General features: G+C 46.8%; 1 protein-coding gene across 1 annotated transcript; it reads left to right on the top strand.

The window, feature by feature from the left end:
• Positions 1-1676: 1676 nt before the first annotated feature.
• On the top strand, positions 1677-15897 carry LOC307245328 (double C2-like domain-containing protein alpha; the record flags this gene model as incomplete). The annotated part of the gene is given in 11 exon segments (XM_080020857.1): positions 1677-2001; positions 2096-2175; positions 3077-3151; positions 8708-8817; positions 9295-9421; positions 11191-11250; positions 12281-12465; positions 15263-15344; positions 15515-15611; positions 15763-15859; positions 15861-15897. Coding segments are annotated over 11 exon segments (1275 nt in total).
• Positions 15898-21042: the final 5145 nt, after the last annotated feature.

Consider the following 21042-nt stretch of genomic DNA (forward strand, 5'->3'; position numbering starts at 1 on the left):
CAGGTGCTGGAGGATGAAGTGGTGGGCCTAGTTAAGCCCTGATGTTCATGAACTCTTCTCTGGTGAACGAGCTCCGGAATTGTCACAAAAAAACTAATTTAACAAACAAAATGAGACATAACAACGTGCACCGACACACCGAGGCCAGCGTACGAGGCGCCATCTTGGTGATCATCAAAATCAAAACGTCATCATCGTCGTCGATCATCAAAACGTCATTCACTTAGTAAAGAGAATAAAATAAGAGTAAAAAGGTAATATACTGAGTGGGGGTACAAAATAGAAAATAAGGGGAATATGCTATTATGCATATACAGATATGTGCAGTAAAGTGGTATGTGAATAAAGTGAGGTAATGTGTGAGATATACAGTACAGTATACAACAGTACTACACAGCAATACAGTAACACAGAACAGAAATACAGTACAGTATGCAGTAACCAGTACAGTGATACAGTATGCAGTACAGTATGCTGTAACCCAGTACAGTGATACAGTATGCAGTACAGTATGCAGTAACCAGTACAGTGATACAGTATGCAGTACACTATGCTATAATCCAGTACAGTGGTACAGTATGCAGTACAGTATACAGTTACCAGTACAGTGATAAAGTATGCAGTACAGTATGCTATAACCTAGTACAGTGATACAGTATGCAGTATGCAGTAACCAGTACAGTGGTACAGTATGCAGAACAGTATGCTATAACCCAGTACAGTGATACAGTATGCAGTACAGTATGCAATAACCCAGTATAGTGATACAGCATGCAGTACAGTATACAGTTACCAGTACAGTGATACAGTATGCAGTACAGTATGCTATAACCCAGTACAGTGATACAGTATGCAGTGCAGTATGCAGTAACCAGTACAGTGTATAGTCCATGTTAAGTCCTCTGTGACGTGGACTCCCAGGTACTTGAAGCTGCTCACCTTGTCGACAGAAGTCCCATTAATCATCAGTGGAGCGCGCGTCCTCGGTTGTAATCCTCTCCTAAAGTCCAGAATCAGCTGCTTAGTTTTGCTGACGTTCAGGTGTAGGCTGTTGTCCTGGCACCAGAGTGACAGGTCAGTCACCTCCTCGCCGTAGACCTTCTCATTGCTGTTGGTGATCAGGCCACCACCGCCACGGTGTCGTCAGCAAACTCGACGATGGTGTTGGAGCTGGACCTGGCCACACAGTCATGTGTTTACAGGGAGCACAGTAGGGAGCTGAGGACGCAGCCCTGGGGGGATCCTGTGTTCAGGGTGAGGGAGCTGGACATGTGCCCCCCCCCCCCTTGTCTCCTGTATTACAGACCACCCAGCGTGCTAAAATAAAATAGGATGGATAAAAGAGTAGAGCCCAACAGTTGGAGCTGGTCCAGTACCAGCTTTACCTGGGGGTCTACCTGTAACAGGGGGACCACTTGAAGCTGGGTGACCTACAAACTATATTAATTCACTTTTTTGAATACATGTTTTTTATTAATTTAAATGGTAAAAGACCAACTCAGCAAAGTGTGCGGGACTCTGACAATTGGTATTCGGATTCAGTGTAAATACGGCTTTACTGTGTGTGCTTTTTCTGCAGTACCATGCCTGTCCAGATTGGGAAGTGTATAGAAGTACAGTAGGATAGTCGTACAGTAATATATTTCAGTATTTACTGTGTATCTCCCTGCAGTACCATGCCTGTCCAGAAGGGGAAGTGTCTGGCCATCTCCATCCAGGAGCACATGGCCATCGACGTATGTCCCGGTCCGATACGGCCGATCCGCCAGATCTCCGCCTACTTCCCCCGTCCCTCCCCCAGTAACTCCATGTCGGAGCCCCTCCTCCCTCCCTCTGCGGGGGAGGCCATGGGCAAGGGGGCCACAGGTGAGGGGGCCACGGGGGGGCTGTTGTCACCGCTGTTGCACGGGGCGACCAGAGGGGGCGGGTCATGGTCCCTGTCGGCCATGAGCAGCATGGACACGTCGGTGGAGATGGACAGCGGAGACAGCGACGACAGCAGTGAGTCCAAGCAAAACAGGAAGTACATGCCCACAATGCATCCATGTAGTTAGCTGTACTTCCTGTGTGTTAGCATGTACTTCCTGTGTTTTAGCTTCGTTAGGAACTCTGGAGTTTGAACTTCTGTACGAGAGAAAGAGCAGCTCATTACACTGCACCATGCTGAGAGCCAAGGTGAGAGGGAGGGAGGGATGATGGATAGAGGAGTGGAGGGAGTGAGGGATGGAGGGAAGGATTGAGAGATGGAGGGAGGGAGGGAGGGAGGAATGGAGGGTTGATGGGGGATGTTGGAGAGATGATGGGTGGAAGGAGGAATGGAGGGAGGGAGGAAGTGAGGAGTGGAGAGAGGGATGGATGGAGGGATGATGGGGTATGGTGGGGGGATGATGGATGGAAGGAGGAATGGAGGGAGGAAGTGAGGGGTGGAGGGAGGGAGGGGGGGAGGGATGGGGGAGGGGGGGAATGGATGGTTGGGTGGAGGGAGGGAAGGAGGGATGAATGAGGGAGGGAGGAATAGAGGGATGGAGGGAGAGATGGATGGATGGGTAGAGGGAGGAATGAGGGAGGGGGGAATAGAGGGATGGAGGGAGGGTGGGAGCGAGGGATGGATGGGGGGATGATGGGGGGTGGTGGAGGAATGATGGATGGAAGGAGAAATGCCTCCATTCCTTCCATCCATCATTCCTCCACCATCCCTCACCTACCCCCCGAAGGGGGGGATGATGGATGGAGAGAGGAAGGGAGGGAGGGATGGATGGAGGGATGATGGAGGGAGGGATAAATGGAGGGATGATGGATGGATGGGAGGGAAGGGTGGAGGGATGAAGGGATGGAAGGAATGATAATGGATGGAGGGAGGGATGATTTTAGAGATGTTGAAGGTGTGGTGCAGAAGACCATTGGTCACATGGTCCGAGCCCTGGGCGTTCCCAGCATGCATTGCGGCAGGGGGAGGGGGGAGTAGCTCTACTCTGATTGGTCATGACAGTTGGTGTCGTGTTGTGACAACAGGAAGCAGCCTCCAGTCAACACTGCTCCTCCCTCCCTCCTCCCTCCCTCCCCCTCTCTCCCTCAGGGTTTAAAGCCCATGGATTTTAATGGTCTGGCTGATCCCTATGTGAAGCTGCACCTCCTCCCTGGAGCGTGTAAGGTCTGTTATTATACAAAATATCTACAACTACACTATACTCTGCTATACCTCTACCTCTTTTATACCTTAACTCTAATATACTCTACCATACCTCTTCTAAACTACACTCTAGTCTACCTCCATTCTACTATACTCTACTATACCTCTACAATCTATGATACTCTACCTCTACTATACCTCTACTCTACTATACCTCTACCTCTAATATACCTCTACCTCTATTATACCTCAACTCTACTATACTCTACTATACCTCTACCTCAAATATACCTCTACTCCACTATACTCTACTATACCTCTACCACTATTATATCTCATCTCTACTATACCTCTGCACTGCTATACTGTACTATACTCTACTTATATTATACCTCTACGCTACTATACTTCATCACTACTGTGGGCGTTTCTACCCACAGATAATGGTTCAGGGAGGGAGTCTTTCTGCCCGTGGTGCGCCAAAATGGCTTGCGATTTTGAGTTCAGTGTCTGGCACGCAGGCCACAATATCTATATCTCTGAGGATCTATTATTATTGTTTCAAATAGTCCTCTCGGGCACAGGAGGATTGATGTTTCACTCCTGGCCCAATAAGCACCATGCAGGCGCTGATTGGGCCAAATCAAGGCAGAGAGTTTTCTTAATGTTTTGTCCGTCTTACAAAGAGGAGGGGCGCACGGCTTGTGAGCAGCCCAGGAGTGAAACGCCAATCCTCCTGCACCAATCCTCTTGCACAATTCAAGACAGCTTTGTGGCCCTGGGAAAAGGGAACCCTGCTGTCGTCCGCAGCCGGTGTTTGACCACGCCCCTTTGTCTGCCACATATCCCCACCGCCCGCCGTACTCACAGCCGACTCCCCTCCCCCCCCCAGAGCGGGAGAGAAAGTCAGCCACGACCATCTGCTGCCGGCCTGTGGACCACCCGGAAGTTAAAGGGCTGCAGAGCTAGGTACCACCGGGTGATCCGGGCATTTGTGTCCCTCATGCAGTGGAGCCACTGCAGCAGGGCGTGTTCCGAACAGAGGGTTGAAAGCTCGTCCCAGGAGGTAGTAGCGGAGGGAACCGACTGCCCATTTGATGGCGAGACACTCTTTCTCCACCGTGCTGTACCTCGACTCTCGCTCTGAGAGCTTGCGGCTGAGGTACAGCAGCAGACGCTCGGTCCCCTCAACCTCCTGGGACAGGACTGCGCCCAGCCCTCTGTTCGACACATCGGTCTGCAGACAGAAAGGGAGACAGAAGTTAGGGTTATACAGCACTGGCTTCCGACAGAGAGCTGACTTTACCCTCAGAAACGCCTGCTGGCACTTCTCTGACCACTGGACCAGATCTGGAGCACCTTTTCGAGTTAAGTCAGTCAAGGGGCTGTTTAGCTCTGAAAAGTTGGGGACAAACCTCCTATAATAGCCGGCCAGCTCAGAGAACTGCCTCACCTCCTCCTTGGTCTTAGGTCTTGGCGTGGTTGCGACCGCCACGGTTTTATCAAGCTGGGATCGGACCAGGCCTTTGCCCAAGTGGTACCCCAGATACTGTACATCCCGCCGTCCCATGGCACACTTCTTTTGGTTGGCGGTGAGCCCAGCCCACCTCAGGGACTCCAGCACAGCGCCCACATGCTGCATATGCCTCTCCCAGGTGTCGCTGTGAATAATAATGTCATCTAGGTAGGCCACGGCATATGTTACATGGGGACACAGAACCCGGCCCATGAGTCTCTTAAAGGGGGCTGGGGCACCGAACAACCCGAACGTAAGTGTGCGAAAGTGGTATAAGCCAAACGGCGTGGAGAACACCGACTTTTCCTTGGACTCCTGAGACAAGGGAATCTGCCAGTAGCCCTTGGTTAAATCCAGTGTCGTGAAAAAATTAGCTGTACCTAACCGGTCGAGAAGTTCATCGACCCAGGACATCGGGTAGGCGTCGAACTTGGACACCGCGTTCACCCTTCGGGAGTCCACGCAGAACCAGACTGACCCATCGGGCTTACCCACAAGCACGATGGGACTAGACCAGTCACTCATGGACTCCTCTATTATGCCCATGTGTTTGGGCAGGCGATACGGCCGAGAGTGCACCTTCACCCCTGGGGTTGTCTCCACGTGGTGGTGTATGAGGGACGTGAGGCCTGGCAGGGAGGAGGAAATATCAGAGAAGCGACGCTAAAGTGCAGCTACGTCCGCCCTCTGGGACAAAGAGAGATGGTCACTTAACAGGGCCGCGGTACGATCGGTCGCTTCTTGAACCTCCGGCCCAAACTCATCCCGCTCAATGACCGCTGTAACCAGAGCCACGGACGCCCCCTCCCTCCATTCTTTTAAGAGGTTTAGGTGATAAATCTGTGTCGCCCCCTGCCTGTCAGACCATTCGACCTCATAATCAACCTCACTAACCCATCGTGTGACCACAAAAGTGGTCACACGATGGGTAACTTTGCTCTCGGGTCCATAACATACTGTATTTCGTTCTTACTGGTGCTAGGACCTTCCTCCAAGTTTTGTTTAATTAGCACCCCCCAGGGTCTCCTGCCAAAGAAGAGTTCAAAGGGAGAAAATCCCATGGAGGCCTGGGGAACCTCCCGCACCGCAAACAACAGGGGGTCCAAACACTTGTCCCAATTACGGCTATCGTCGTGAACAACCTTTCGAATTATGTTTTTCAGCATTTTTATTAAACCTCCACCAGGCCGTCAGTCTGGGGATGGTAGATGCTGGTCCGAATTGAGCGGACGTCCAGTAACTCGTAAAGTTCCCGAAGTGTATGTGACATAAAGGTAGTGCCCTGGTCAGTCAGGATTTCTTTAGAATCCCGACTCGGGAGATGACCTGAAACAGCGCCTGCACCAGACTTTTGGCCGTAATACTGTGCAGGGGCACTGCTTCTGGGTACCGGGTTGCATAATCCACTAGGACTAACACTAAAATGATACCCACGGGCACTGCGGTCTAGTGGCCCCATGAGGTCCATACTTAGTCTTTCGAACGGGGCCTTGACTAGGGGGAGGGGCCTCAACGGCGCTCTTGGCGTGGCCGGAGGGTTGACTAACTGGCACTTAAGACACGCAGCGCACCATTTACGCACATCTGCCCAAATGCCCAGCCAATAGAAGCGGGCCATTACCCGCTGTCGTGTTTTTTCATGACCGAGGTGACCGGCCATCGGGTTATGGTGAGCCGCCTGGAAGTGCATTTCCTGGCGGCCCTTCGGTCCCAACAACTGGGTTATCTCCTCTCCTGTCTGAGTTTCATGGCTCACTCGATATAACCTGTCCCTAATCACCGAAAAATGCAGATGAGTGAGCACGGCATCTGGGAGTGTCAATGCGTCATCGATTTTAACTACCCCCTCAAAGTCCTCGCGTAGGGTGGCGTCTTGCGACTGCTCCGGCGGAAAATCATCGTTAGGGAAGGTTACAGGGACCGGGGGAGACCCTACTTGGGACTTTGTCCTCCGGGGCATCAGGACGGGCTGGGGACCCGGCAAATCCCACATTGGTCCTGGGGACGGACGTAGCAACCCTCCAGACATTGTCCTCCGGGGCACCGCGACGGGCTGGAGACATGGGAAATGCAGCGTGGGTGGGACCTAGGGACGGACGTGGGTCTGGACCTCTGGCCGACGTCAGCGCAGTGCAGGTGCTGATTGGGCCAATTCGAGGCCGCTAAGTGGCCATGGGAAAAGGGAACCGTGCTGTCGTCCGCAGCCGGTGCTTGACCGCGCCCCTATGTCCACCACAACTACTATTCTCTACTTTAACTCTACTAAACTATACTCTACTATACCTCTACTATACTCTACTTTTACTATGCTCTTCTCCATTCTACCTCTGCTTTACTCTACTCTTCTCAACCTGTGATCTAAGCTACTCTACCTCTTCTCTACTCTACCCCTTTTCTACTCTACCTCCTCTCGACTCTACTATCTCTACTCAACTACACTCTAGTCTACCACTCTACCTCTACTATACCTCTTCGCTACTTTACTCAACTGTACTATACTCTACCTCTACTCTACTATATCTCTACTCTACTGTACCTCTCCTCTCCTCTTATATACCTCTACTGTACACTACTATACCGCTACTATAATCTACTTTACTCTGCCACCTCTCTACTCTACCTCTACTATACTCTACTCTACCCCTGCTCTATGCTACTCTACCTTTACTCTGCCTCATATATACCTCTTCTCATCTACACTCTACTCTAAATCTACTATACCTCTTCTCTATTCTACTATACTCTACTATACTCTACCTCTACTATACCTACTGTACTCTACCTTTAATCTACTAGACTCGTATGGTACCTTTACCATACCTCAACTCGACTACACTCTACTCTACCTCTACTATACCTCTACTCAACTACACTCCACCTTTACTATACCTCTTCTCTACTCTTCTATAGTCTACTATACTCAACCTCTACTATACTACACTGTATAATATCTCCACGATACTCTCCTCTACTTTACCTCCACTCTACTGTACCTCTACTCTACCCTTGTATACCTCTACTCTACCTCTAATCTACTCTACCTCTACTCAATGCCACTCGACCTGTATTCTACTATACTCTACTATACTCTACCTCAACTATACCTCTGCTCTACTATACTCTACTCGTAGTATACTATACTCTACTTTATCGCTTCTCTACCTTTACTATACTCTATCCTACCTCTACTATGCTAAACTCTATCTCAAATATATTGTACTCTACAATACTCTACTTCTACTATACCTCTACTCTACTTTATCTCTACTCTAATGTACTTCTACTCTACTGTACCTCTACTCTACTCATCTATACAACACTCTACTCTACTCTACCTTTACTACACTATATTCTACTGCTACTATACTATACCGCTACTATACTCTACTCTACCTCTATTATACTCTACCTCTACCCTGCTCCACTTCTACTCTACCTCTACGCTACTCTTCCTTTACTGTACTCAAAGCTTCCGCTACACTACTCCACCTTTACTCCCTACTTATCATCTACTCTTACCCCTTCTCTATTCTAATCTACTCTACTTCTACTCTACCTCTACTCTGCTCTACTTATACTCTACCTCTATTCTACTCTACCTCTAGTTCGATTAAACTCTACTCTAACCTATTCTAAATCTACTCTACTCTCCCTCTTCTCTACTCCACCTTTTCTGTAGTCTACCTTTACTGTGTTCTACTCTACCTCTACTCTACTCTATCTATACTCTACCTCTACTATGCTCTACTTCTACTCTACCTCTGCTCTAATCTACTCAACTTCTACTCTAGCTCTACTCTGCTCTACTTCTACTCTACCTCCACTCTACTTCTAATCTACTCTACCTCTACTCTGCTCTACTTCTACTCTGCTCTCCTTGTACTCTAACTCTGCTCTATTCTACATCTACTCTACTCTACCCAACTCTACGCTACCTTTACTGTACTCTACCTCTACTCTACCTCTCATCTGCTCTACTTTTAATCTACCCTACCACTACTCTACTCTACTCTCCTATACTGTCCTCTACTCACATGGATTTTTTTTCTTGTGATGTTCAGGCAAATAAACTAAAAACCAAAACAGTGCGAAATACGTTGAACCCGGTGTGGAACGAGATGCTGACGTACTGCGGCGTCACAGAGGAGGACATGCAGCGCAGGACCCTGCGGTGTGTACTGTGTACTCTACTGTGTACTCTACTGAGTACTCTACTGCATACTGTACTTTGTATTCTATTCTGTACTGTGTATTCTACTGTGTACTGTGTACTATGTAATGTGCTGTGTACTGTGTATACTCTGTTCACTGTAATGCGTGCACTGCCAGGACAAATGACGATCAGTACTTCATTTACCAGATCACAAGGGGGGGGTTATTGATCAGTGGTTCTTTGTGGTTGTGAAACATCGCGTCCCCAGGTTGGAAGTCGACCTGCAACAAGATCAGCTTTGTCACCTCAGTTTAACCCAGAATTCCTTGTGTGCATTGTAGGTAAACATGATTAAAGGTGTTATTTCTGTTCTCTCTCTTTACCGTTCATCTCATCCATCTGAACCTCCTTACCCCTCCTCTTCTCTACATCCCTCCAACTCTCCTTTGCTCCTAATACCTCTCTTCTCTCCTCATCCTCCCTCGCTTCTTGCAGGTTGTCCGTCTGTGATGAGGACAAACTGACGCACAACGAGTTCATCGGAGAGTCTCGCATCGCGCTGCGCCGCGTGAAGCCGGACCAGAGCAAACACTACAACGTCTGTCTGGAGCGACCCCCACCTGTAAGCGAGAGGAGGGAGGACAACCATCTTATTTTATTAGACAGAGGAAAAACACAAAACAGCCAATTCTACATTTCCTGAACCTTGCCCCCTCCGTGTTGTCTCCTCCGTGCTGTCCCCCTCCAGTCCTCCAGGGAGCACCACCACCAAACTCTGTCAGAGTTGAGATGTTATGGTTCTTAATAACTAGTGCCCCTCATCTGTACAAAGGAACAGTCCATCCCAGTTCTTCCTGAGCCTCCCACATGGTCCACACAGTAGACCCCGGACCAGGAAGTCTGTCCACATACTTTCAGGCTGTGTCCTTGCATCTGAGATAGGAACAGATCGTCTGCATACACTGATACTGTTTTTGCACCAAATTTAGTGGGTATACCCAGGTTTTTTAAACGCAGGTAAGCAGGCTAAAAATAAGTGATTGACGCCTTTCCCTTTGCCAGGTGAGGACTATGCCTTTCTTTTTTTTCTGGTGTGTCATGTTCTACATCACGAAAATACCAGAAACAAGCTCGGTTTGGTTCCAGTGTGATTTGGAAGAAGACAGTAGATGCAGCAGGGAGTATCCATGCCTGCACCGGTCCTTCAGCGCAGGGAGCAGGGACCGGCTTGGGGCCATGCTGGAGTGGCTTAGAGCCGGACGGGGAGCGTGGGAGTTCTCCACTGTGGTCCCGACGGAGCGGTCTCCACACTCAAAACATTTCATGGTCCCACATGCCGGAAAAAAGTCATTAACTTCTGATTTTGGATTCTAAATGGGATATGAAATAATAGAATGATACACTGATATTCTTGTCCATTTACGCCAACGTTCTGAACTTTAACATGCATCCCATTGCGACAGTAAAGGGGCCAAAATTAGCAGGTTAACCTGGGTGTTATGTTTACATCAATCCAATCGGAGGTGGAGCCGATAAAAACCTGTTGTGGTGTGGGGATGGTGTGGTTTGAGAAGCCACACCTGTCCAGGGTCGAGGTAAATGGGGCCCCGGATCAGAATGGCTGTACACTTGTTGCTCGTTGGTTGGTAAAACCCCCATCCCACACTCACTCAGGCGAGGAGCCCTTGTCATGACACATGTCCATCTGCTCCTGGCTTGTTCCATCGAGCCTCCTCTTTACAATAAACTGGTTTGTCTACAACCCCGTCATCCGTGTCTCTGTGCCGGAGGTCCCTGATAGTGCCACTTGGGTGGTGTGTGGTAGGCGAAAATGCCACACCTGGGTCTATTGCAGGGTCATTGTCCCTGTCCTGAAACCAGAGCATTACCTTTTACTGGGTTCTTAGTGCAGTGGGAAAGGGGTATGATAGTACAAGACCATCCCTGAGGTTTCGAGGCTCAGGGTGCACAAATAAGGGGCGCCGTTGGCGAGAGATAAGACAAGGCAAGACTAGTCAGGATTAGATAACATTAGATAAGAGTAGACAGGACTAGATGAGTCTAGATAAGAGTAGACAGGCCTAGATGAGACTAGAGAAAACCAGATAAGACTAGATAAGATAAGTCTGCGTGACCGTGGTGTAAACAGTCTGTGGTTAGGGTCGTGGTGCGTCTAAATGTCAGCGACAGACACACGAGATGGAAAGAACAGACGGTATGAGAATGAAAGGAAGAGATAGAGAGATAGGGGCGGAGGGATGGATGGAATGACTTCAATAGAAAGAATAAAAAGAGGATTAAAACATGAAAGAGAGAGAATGCTGTCAGACACTTTCATACTGCACAATAACCCTAACCCCCGCTCTGCCTCCTTCTCTCGCTCTCTCTCAGCTTCCCTCCCCCACAGCGATGAGTGCAGCGCTCAGAGGAATCTCCTGCTACATGAGAGAGGTGAGACACCACCTGTCTGTCTGGCAGAAAGACAGACAGCTGAGACACCACCTGTCTGTCTGGCAGAAAGATAAACTTTCCTGAAGATATAACTATGTCTGAATTCATCTTCCTGATGGTTGGTGGAGAACACGCCTCTTGCGTGTTAAAAATAACACGCTAGGGGCCACACATCTGACTCACACTCCTCCATCCCTCCATCCCTCTTTGATGGGTCTCTCATGCTCCTCTCCTCCTTTGATGTTTTCTGTTTCTGACACATCTCACCGATCGCCCGGCAGCGGCCATGTTGTATCGTGTGACAGCAGGTCGTCACGGAAACGCTGCCGATCGATATCCCCGACAGAGTCACAACGCCATCATGTGACCTCCAGCACTATCTGTTGGAAAGTTTCTTCTTTCTATTCATCCCTCCATCCATCCATCTTTATCCAATTTTGCTACTTGTACTGTAGTACTTCTCTTCTAGTACACTGTATAGTATAGTATACTTAGAGTATACTGGCGTGGTACTGTGTTATGTGCAGTAATGTTCAAACAAAACAAACTTCATTAAAAAATAGAGTGAACGTTTGAACTCTGTTGGTTTAATCAATAATAAGTGTTTTCACACCCAGACAGTGATTGACTAGTGGACCGGCGGACGCTGGATCGGTTCTTTCAACTGAAAGGGTCTTCCTCAGTGAACTGACGCCTCCAGAACACAAGGCTCCAAAGGGAAAAGGTTCTGAAGTCAGGTCTCAAAAATAGGTTTGGAGCCTGAATCCACAGATAAACGGAGTGTTCTGGAATGAAGGAGGAATGGGGGGATGAGTGGGTGGATGAATGATGGATGTTCCTGTTTCAGGTCGTGCTCAAACATGGAAGGGCAAAAAGAACACTGGAGAGGAACTTAAGTAAAAGAGAGACAACAAGAGAGAGCGGGAGGTTGAGAGAGGGAAGGGGTGAGAGAGAATGACAGGAAGACAACCATAACCCTGAATTATCCCCCTCCCCCTCCCTCCCTTTCTCCGCCCCCCTCTCCCCTCAGTGGGAGGTGGAGCAGCAGAGCAGCTTGGAGGAGCGAGGTCGTCTCTTACTGTGCCTGCAGTTCGTCCCTCCGGCCAGCGGGGGCAACGGTGGGGCACAGCGTGGGGGGCTGTTGGTGGGGGTGAGGCGCTGCGCTCACCTGGCAGCCATGGACGTCAACGGCTTCTCTGACCCCTACGTGAAGACGTGAGCACATGTCCACACACCAACACACATGATCCATAAACAGTATGCGGTCCACATATGGTCTATGCATGGTGCAAAATTGGTCCAAACGTGGTCCTAACATGGTCCGCATATGGTCCAAAAATGATCCATACATGGTCCAAACATGGTCCTAACATGGTCCGTACATGGTCCAAAAATGGTCCAAACATCTTCTACTGTATGTCCATTATATTAAGATCTTGATCTGAACTGGATTTCCTGAATGAATATCTCCAATAATTATACATTTACGGGATAATAATGTTTGGTGTGAGGCATACATTAACTACTGCAGGACATATAGTACGTAATAGTATAATATGTATGTACATAGAACTGCATGTACAAAATATGATGCTGTTTTTAGACCAGTGCAATATGTAACAGTATAATGTAAAAAATGTTTCATATATCATATATATACAAACAGTACATCTGTATAACTATAGATAAGCAGTATATGATATGTATATAACGACATATATTGTGTATATATAATATGTATTTAACTACATATATATCATGTCTATATAAATATGGAAAGATATCATATCTACTGTATATGAGTATTAATATATACAGTATATACACAACTATAGATTGAAATCATATCTATATAAATATCTATACAAGTGTAAATATGATTTATATATATAACTATAGATGATATCATATCTATATAAGTTCAAATATGATGGACATGGACATGGAGGTGGGAGAACTTGCACAATTGGTGGCTGACTAAATACTTTTTTGCCCCAATGTATATATATATATATATATATATATATATATATATATATATATACACATACATACATACATACATACATACATACATACATACATACATACATACATACATACATACATACATACATACATACATACATACATTGGGGCAAAAAAGTATTTAGTCAGCCACCAATTGTGCAAGTTCTCCCACTTAAAAAGATGAGAGAGGCTTGTTATTTTCATCATAGGTTCACTTGAGAAATGAGAAAAAAAAATCCAGAAAATCACATTGTGTGATTTTTAAAGAATTTATTTGCAAATGATGGTGGAAAATGAGTATTTGGTCAAAACCAAAAGTTCATCTCAATACTTTGTTATATACCCTTTGTTTGCAATGACAGAGGTCAAACGTTTTCTGTAAGTCTTCACAAGGTTTTCACACACTGTTGCTGGTATTTTGGCCCAGTCCTCCATGCAGATCTGCTCTAGAGCAGTGATGTTTTGGGGCTGTCGCTGGGCAACACAGACTTTCAACTACCTCCAAAGATTTTCTATGGGGTTGAGATCTGGAGACTGGCTAGGCCACTCCAGGACCTTGAAATGCTTCTTACGAAGCCACTCCTTCGTTGCCCGGGCGGTGTGTTTGGGATCATTGTCATGCTGAAAGACCCGGCCACGTTTCATCTTCAATGCCCTTGCTGATGGAAGGAGGTTTTCACTCAAAATCTCACGATACATGGCCCCATTCAACAGCCCCAAAGCATGATGTTTCGACCCCCATGCTTCACAGTAGGTATGGTGTTCTTTGGATGCAACTCAGCTTTCTTTCTCCTCCAAACACGACAAGTTGAGTTTTTACCAAAAAGTTCTATTTTGGTTTCATCTGACCATATGACATTCTCCCAATCCTCTTCTGGATCATCCAAATGCTCTCTAGCAAACTTCAGACGGGCGTGGACATGTACTGGCTTAAGCAGGGGGACACGTCTGGCACTGCAGGATTTGAGTCCCTGGCGGCGTAGTGTGTTACTGATGGTAGCCTTTGTTACTTTGGTCCCAGCTCTCTGCAGGTCATTCACTAGGTCCCCCCGTGTGGTTCTGGGATGTTTGCTCACCGTTCTTGTGATCATTTTGACCCCACGGGGTGAGATCTTGCGTGGAGCCCCAGATGGAGGGAGATTATCAGTGGTCTTGTATGTCTTCCATTTTCTAATAATTGCTCCCACAGTTGATTTCTTCAACAAGCTGCTTACCTTTTGCAGATTCAGTCTTCCCAGCCTGGTGCAGGTCTACAATTTTGTTTCTGGTGTCCTTTGACAGCTCTTTGGTCTTGGCCATAGTGGAGTTTGGAGTGTGACTGTTTGAGGTTGTGGACAGGTGTCTTTTATACTGATAACCAGTTCAAACAGGTGCCATTAATACAGGTAACGAGTGGAGGACAGAGGAGCCTCTTCAAGAAAAAGTTACAGGTCTGTGAAAGCCAGAAATCTTGCTTGTTTGTAGGTGACCAAATACTTATTTTAGCGAGGAATTTACCAATTAATTCATTAAAAATCCTACAATGTGATTTCCTGGATTCTTTCCCCCCATTCTGTCTCTCATAGTCAAAGTGTAGCTATGATGAAAATTACAGGCCTCTCTCATCTTAAGTGGGAGAACTTGCACAATTGGTGGCTGACTAAATACTTTTTTGCCCCACTGTATATATAAGATATCATATCTATAAGTATAGATATGATATATATATAACAATAGATAGGTATATCTGTACAAGTATAAATATGATACAAACTGTATCACTATAGATAGGTATATCTATATCAATATAAATATGATATATATATATATATATATATATATATATATATATATATAACTATAGATAGGTATATTTATATAAGTATAATATGATACATACTGTATAAATATAGATAGGTATATCTATTTAAGTATAATATGATACATATAAGTATAGATAGCAATATCTATATACGTATAAATATGATATATATATAAAACCACACTTGTATCTTTCCTCCAGGTACCTGAAACCAGACGTGCAGAAAAAGTCCAAGCACAAGACAGCTGTCATTAAGAAGACTCTGAACCCTGAGTTCAATGAGGTAGGACCACCTGTCTGCCTGTCTGTCTACCTGTCTGTCTGCCTGTCTGTCTACCTGTCTGTATATCTGTCTGTCCATCTGAACATTTGTCTTGTCTTCTCATCATTTCAAGTACAAAACGGTAACAATAGAACAATGAAATATAATATTCACCCCCCTCCCTCCTCCAGGAGTTCTTCTATGAGATCTCCTTTGGGGACCTCTCCTCCAGGACCCTGGAGGTCACCGTGTGGGACTACGACCTGGGCAAGTCCAACGACTTCATCGGTGAGACGCTGGACGTCCAATCAGAGGACATTTTACTTATCAAACCAACAGGTTCATTGGAGCTTTGTTTGTCACATCCCATTTAAAGCTGCTTTCAGTAATGTTTCCAGTTTCCTGCTGTCTCACCTGCTGTTCCTCACCTGGCCTTCAGGGGGCGTGTCGTTGAGCTGCCACTCGCAGGGAGAAACGCTGCAGCACTGGATCGACTGTCTGAACAACAAGGGTGTGAAGGTGGAGCGCTGGCACACTGACCAATCAGCTGCCTGGGTCCGCCCCCCAGGACTAGCTGGGGGCCCCGCCCACTTCAGAGATGGTCCCAACACGGAGCCGGTTTGAGAAAACCCAAAGGAACCTTGTAAATGGGAACATTTCCCTGCATGAGCAACGTGTATCCTGTGATCGGAAGGAAGGCGAGGGAGGGAGGACTCCCTGGTCCTGGACTCCCTGGAGCTCCCTTGAGGGTATACCTGGTTGAGCGTGCACGTGGTTGAGCGTGCAAGTGAGAAGCTGCAGGATGGACCTTCAGCAGTTGGAGCTCCAGACGTCACAGGACCAGCTGTGGCTCTGCTCAGCTCCAGCACCTGGATCTGGACCTGCCTCCATGTGGCTCCAGGACCAACCAGACCTGTACTTGGACCTGCCTCCATGTGGCTCCAGGACCCAAACCTGGACTTGGACCTGCCTCCATGTGGCTCCAAAACCTGGACCTGGACCTGCTTTCATGTGGCTCCAGGACCAGGACCCAAACCTGGACCTGGACTTGCCTCCATGTGGCTCCAAGACCTGGACCTGGACCTGCTTCATGTGGCTTCAGGACCAGGACCTGGACCTGGATCTGGACCTGCCTCCATGTGACTCCAGGACCTGGACCTGGACCCAGACAACCCGGACCTTCAGAGCAGCAGTGTTGATATGCAATGTAGTGTGACCTGGTTTCCTCTTCTGAATGTGAGATGTGCACGTTCTCCTGTTTTCCTTCTTTTTCATAAACTTCTTCTTCTTCTTTGGTTCCTTTCATTATTTTTCTTGTTTTCACTTGTTCTGATCAGTTTAAAGAGCAGTGCTGCCCCCTGTGTTCAGCTGGTGGAACGGCAGCTAGAATATCTTCATTAGTACACTCCATCAATCTGCATGTTATTCATAGCATCTCTTATTATATACTATATTATAAAAAAATATATATGTTATATACTATATTGTAAAAAAATATATGTTATATACTATATTATAAAATATATATATATATGTTATATACTGTAATCATATAACATAACAGAACATAATAACCTCCTGTCCAGGGCCTTGGGGTCATTGAGCAGAATGTCGTATTTCACCTTAATAAGGATCATTGCAACATGATTCCACCTCGGTGAGCGGCGCCCCCTGGAGGCCGTCAGGGTGGAGCCGCAGCTGGTTAACTGCAAGTTAACACTTAGGACGGAGAGGGAGATGGGTGGGGTTCAGTGCCTTGCTCCAGGACAAGTTAGCAACCAGCTAAAAGTTTAAAACCTTCAAAACCAATTAAACAGTAAAAACACAACATACAAGTGAAAAGTGACCTGTGCTGACCACGCCCAGAGAGCCAAGCGCTCTGCGGGGCTGACGCTGGGAGCCTCCCGCTCCACGGAGACGACTTTTCATTGAAATGGATATTTTACTGTTATGATGATGACCACCAAACTCCCCAAATCCGACCTCAACCCGACCCGACCAACACAGCCGCCAGCTGGAAGACACGTCAGCGCTGGAAACACAAGTTGTGCTTCAAACGATGAAGCGGAAGAGAGGGAGAAATATCAATAATCATATTTTCCTTCTGTTCATTTTCTCTTTTTATTCAATTTACAGATTTTCATTTGTTTTCCAATCGCCGTAAAACATGGAAACACAACATGCATCCACCACAGAATTACATAATTATAATATAATAGTAATAATAGTAATAATAATAATATAGAATGTTGTCAGACCAGTGTAGTACAACGACTGGCTGCACATCCGCTACATAACTCAGGATTCATATTTGATTATAATTGAATCTAAACATAGAAAAACTAACTGGGATCAGAAACCGGGAAAATCACATTGTTGTGATTGAAGAAAGAATATTCAATGAAAATAATAATCAATAAAGAAATATTTACATCCATGTTCAGTTGGTCCTACACATTATTTTCTAAGATCAATGAATTATAGATTTCAGAAGCTTACATGTTCTACATGTTCCAGATCCATCGTTATGATTAATATTACCAATATTATTATTAACGTCAATATTATTATCAACATCTATATCAATATTATTGTTAATATTATTAATAATAATAATAATAATATCAATATTATCATCAATATCAATATTATCAATATTAATAGATCAATACTAATACGATCAGTACTAATAGGATTGTGGTGTGGGATGGTGTGGTTGAGCAGCCACACCTGACCTGGATCTAGGTGACTGGGTCAGGGTGGCTGCATACCTGTTGCTGGTTGGTTGGTGTAAGGAGCAGCAGGTAAAAGCCCCATCCCCACACTCACTCAGGAGAGGAGCCCTTGTCATGACACATGTCCATCTGCTCCGGGCTTGTTCCATCGAGCCTCCTCTCTACAATAAACTGTGTGTTCCCAACCCCATCGTCTGTCTCTGTGACGGAGGTCCCTGAAAAAAACACTTGGGTGTGGTGTGGTCGGAGAAACTGCCACTATGATCAGTACTTATAAGATCAATGCTAATACGATCAGTACTTATACCATCAATACTAATACGATCAGTACAAATATGATCAGTACTGATCCTCATTGATGAGTTTGTCTCTTGGTCACTTTGCAGCTGAGGATTGTGGGAAGTTTCCTCCGCAGAGTCAATGAGGGATGAGAAAAGAACAACGCTCAAATCTCATTTAGTTGTAACATGGAGGAACTTCCTGTTTCCTACTTCCTGTTTGGTCCCATCCAGGAAGAAAAACTACTGTTCCCAGGTTTTTTTCCCCTCCTCCTCCTTCTCCTCCTCCTGGAAAGGCCACGCCCCTTACACAGTGACTCCCATTAACTTGGAATTTGACACAAGTCAAAGACACAACACAAATTTGCATAATGTCCAACACAGTCGTGTGCCTCCTTTTTGGATTTTAACTCTATGAAGAGCGTATCGGGTATCCTGCATACCGGGACGGAGATACACATTATCCTTATAACTAAGCAAGATGGGTCCAAAAACATGGCCGTCATCAATGAAAGAAAGATGGCAGAAGGCGGAGCTCAGCAGAATGTAGGCAGGTCTGAAGCGTTTGTCCAATCACCACACAGCTTGGCAGGTTGAGTGGGAGGAGTCAACCAAAGCCTCCTGAGCCCAGAGGCGGCGCCACAAACATGGACCTGAAAAACCAGACAGAACTGCAGCAGGTTTGCTGCACAGGCTCTCGGAACAAGTCTGAGCTGAAGTGGCAGGAGGACAGGTGGGTGTGGGCGTGCACCACCTATGTGTGGGTGATGGCGGCAATGTCTGTGGACTGATGGTGCTCATTCATCACAGAAATGTGTATCTCAGCCCCGCCACGCTGGACTCAAAAGGTGGTGCCGATAAAGTCAAAGTCCAAAAAAGTTCACGAATTAGCTCCAGAGCGTTTTGGGTGGAGAGACAGGTCTGATCTGAAGGAGCAACGTTGGTAGAACAACTTTGAGTTGTGATGATTGAAATGTTGAAAACACTGTGATACAACAAGTGGAGGACGCTCAGTCCCTCCACCTGAAACACACGGATCCCAAAGCCCCTGGGTGGTGCTTGAGCTGCTTCCTTAAGGAGGGGCTCTTCAGAGGTGGAGAGAAGATGTTTTTCAGAGGTGGAGGTGTAGAGAAATGTTTTTTTCAGAGGTGGAGGTGGTGTAGAGGAGGTGTTTTTCAGAGGTGGAGTTTTTCAGAGGAGGTGGTGTAAAGCAGGTGCTCTTCTTCAGAGCAGGTGTTCTTCAGAGGTGGAGATATAGAGGAGGTGAAGATGTAGGCGGAGGTGCTCTTCGGAGGTGTTCTTCAGAGGTGGAGTCGAAGAGGAGGTGTTCTTCAGAGGTGGAGGTGAAGAGGAGGTGTTCCTCAGGGAGGAGGTGTAGAGGAGGTGTTCTTCAGAGGAGATGTAGAGGAGGTGTTCTTCAGATGTAGGGTGGTCCTCAGAGGTGGAGGTGTAGAGAAGGTGTTCTTCAGAGGTGGAGGTGTAGAGGAGGTGTTCTTCAGAGGAGGAGATGTAGAGGAGGTGTTCTTCAGAGGTGGAGTTGTTCTTGAGAGGTGGAGGTGTAAGGTTGGTGTTCTTCAGAGGTGGAAGTGTAGAGGAGGTGTTCTTGAGAGGTGGAGGTGTTCTTGACAGGTGTTCATCAGAGGAGGAGGTGTAGAGGAGGTGTTCTTCAGATGTAGGGTGTTCCTCAGAGGTGGAGGTGTAGAGAAGGTGTTCTTCAGAGGTGGAGGTGTAGAGTAGGTGTTCTTCAGAGGTGGAGTTGTTCTTGAGAGGTGGAGGTGTAAGGGAGGTGTTCTTCATAGGTGGAGGTGCAGACTGGACTCATCCTGGGATCGATCTCAGGTTTTCACATTTACTGAAAAAAGAGAAGGAGGCGCATTAGAGGAGAGGTTCTGGAACGAAGGAGGTGAAAGAGCCGGTGGGGCAAGAGGTGGGGGTAGAGGTGAAGGAGATGGATGAGCTGGTGGAGATGAAGGAAGTGGAAAATTGTGGTGGGGGTGAAGGAGGTGGAGCTGGAGGGGGTAGAGGTGAAAGAACCTGAAGAGGTGAAGGCGGTGAAGGAGCTGGTGGAGGTGAAAAGGTGGAGCAGGTGGAGGTGAAGGTGGTGGTGAAGGAAGTGGAGGTGCTGAGGTGAAGACAGGAGAAGGTGGAGGTTGGTTTTGTTGGAGTCTCAGCTTTAAAGAAGGAGATGAATGAGGTACAATTGGTGGAGGTGGATTTAGTTGGAGCCTCAGCTCCACCTCTAGGCTCCGCCTTCTTCTCACTGTGTTATTGATTGAAACTACAGGCTGTTTAATTGATCCCTAATGGGTTCGAATCGGCCAATCACACGCGAGAAGCTTCTAAAGACAGGAAGTGAGTCACTTTATTCAACAAGATAAGACAGGAAGTGGTCTGGGCAGTGGACATGTTGAGACAGTACACACAGAGTACACACAGAGTACACACAGAGTACACACAGAGTACACGATGATCATTAATCTTCCAAACAGACCACCTGTGATGTCACAGCTTGGGGGTGTGTCCTAAGAGCAGCTCGGGGGGGATTTCTGAGACATTTAATACAAACTTCACATCAACGGATCAAAGGAAGTGATTTTGGACTTTAATACTCGCTTCATACTCTTTAAAGTACAACTATGAGTTTAGTAACTTTCAATTACACACTGCTGGTAATCAAAGTTATTACTAGTTCATGTTATGGATTAA

The sequence above is a fragment of the Zeus faber genome (genome assembly GCF_960531495.2).
Source record: "Zeus faber genome assembly, chromosome: 20".
Lineage (NCBI taxonomy): Eukaryota > Metazoa > Chordata > Actinopteri > Zeiformes > Zeidae > Zeus > Zeus faber.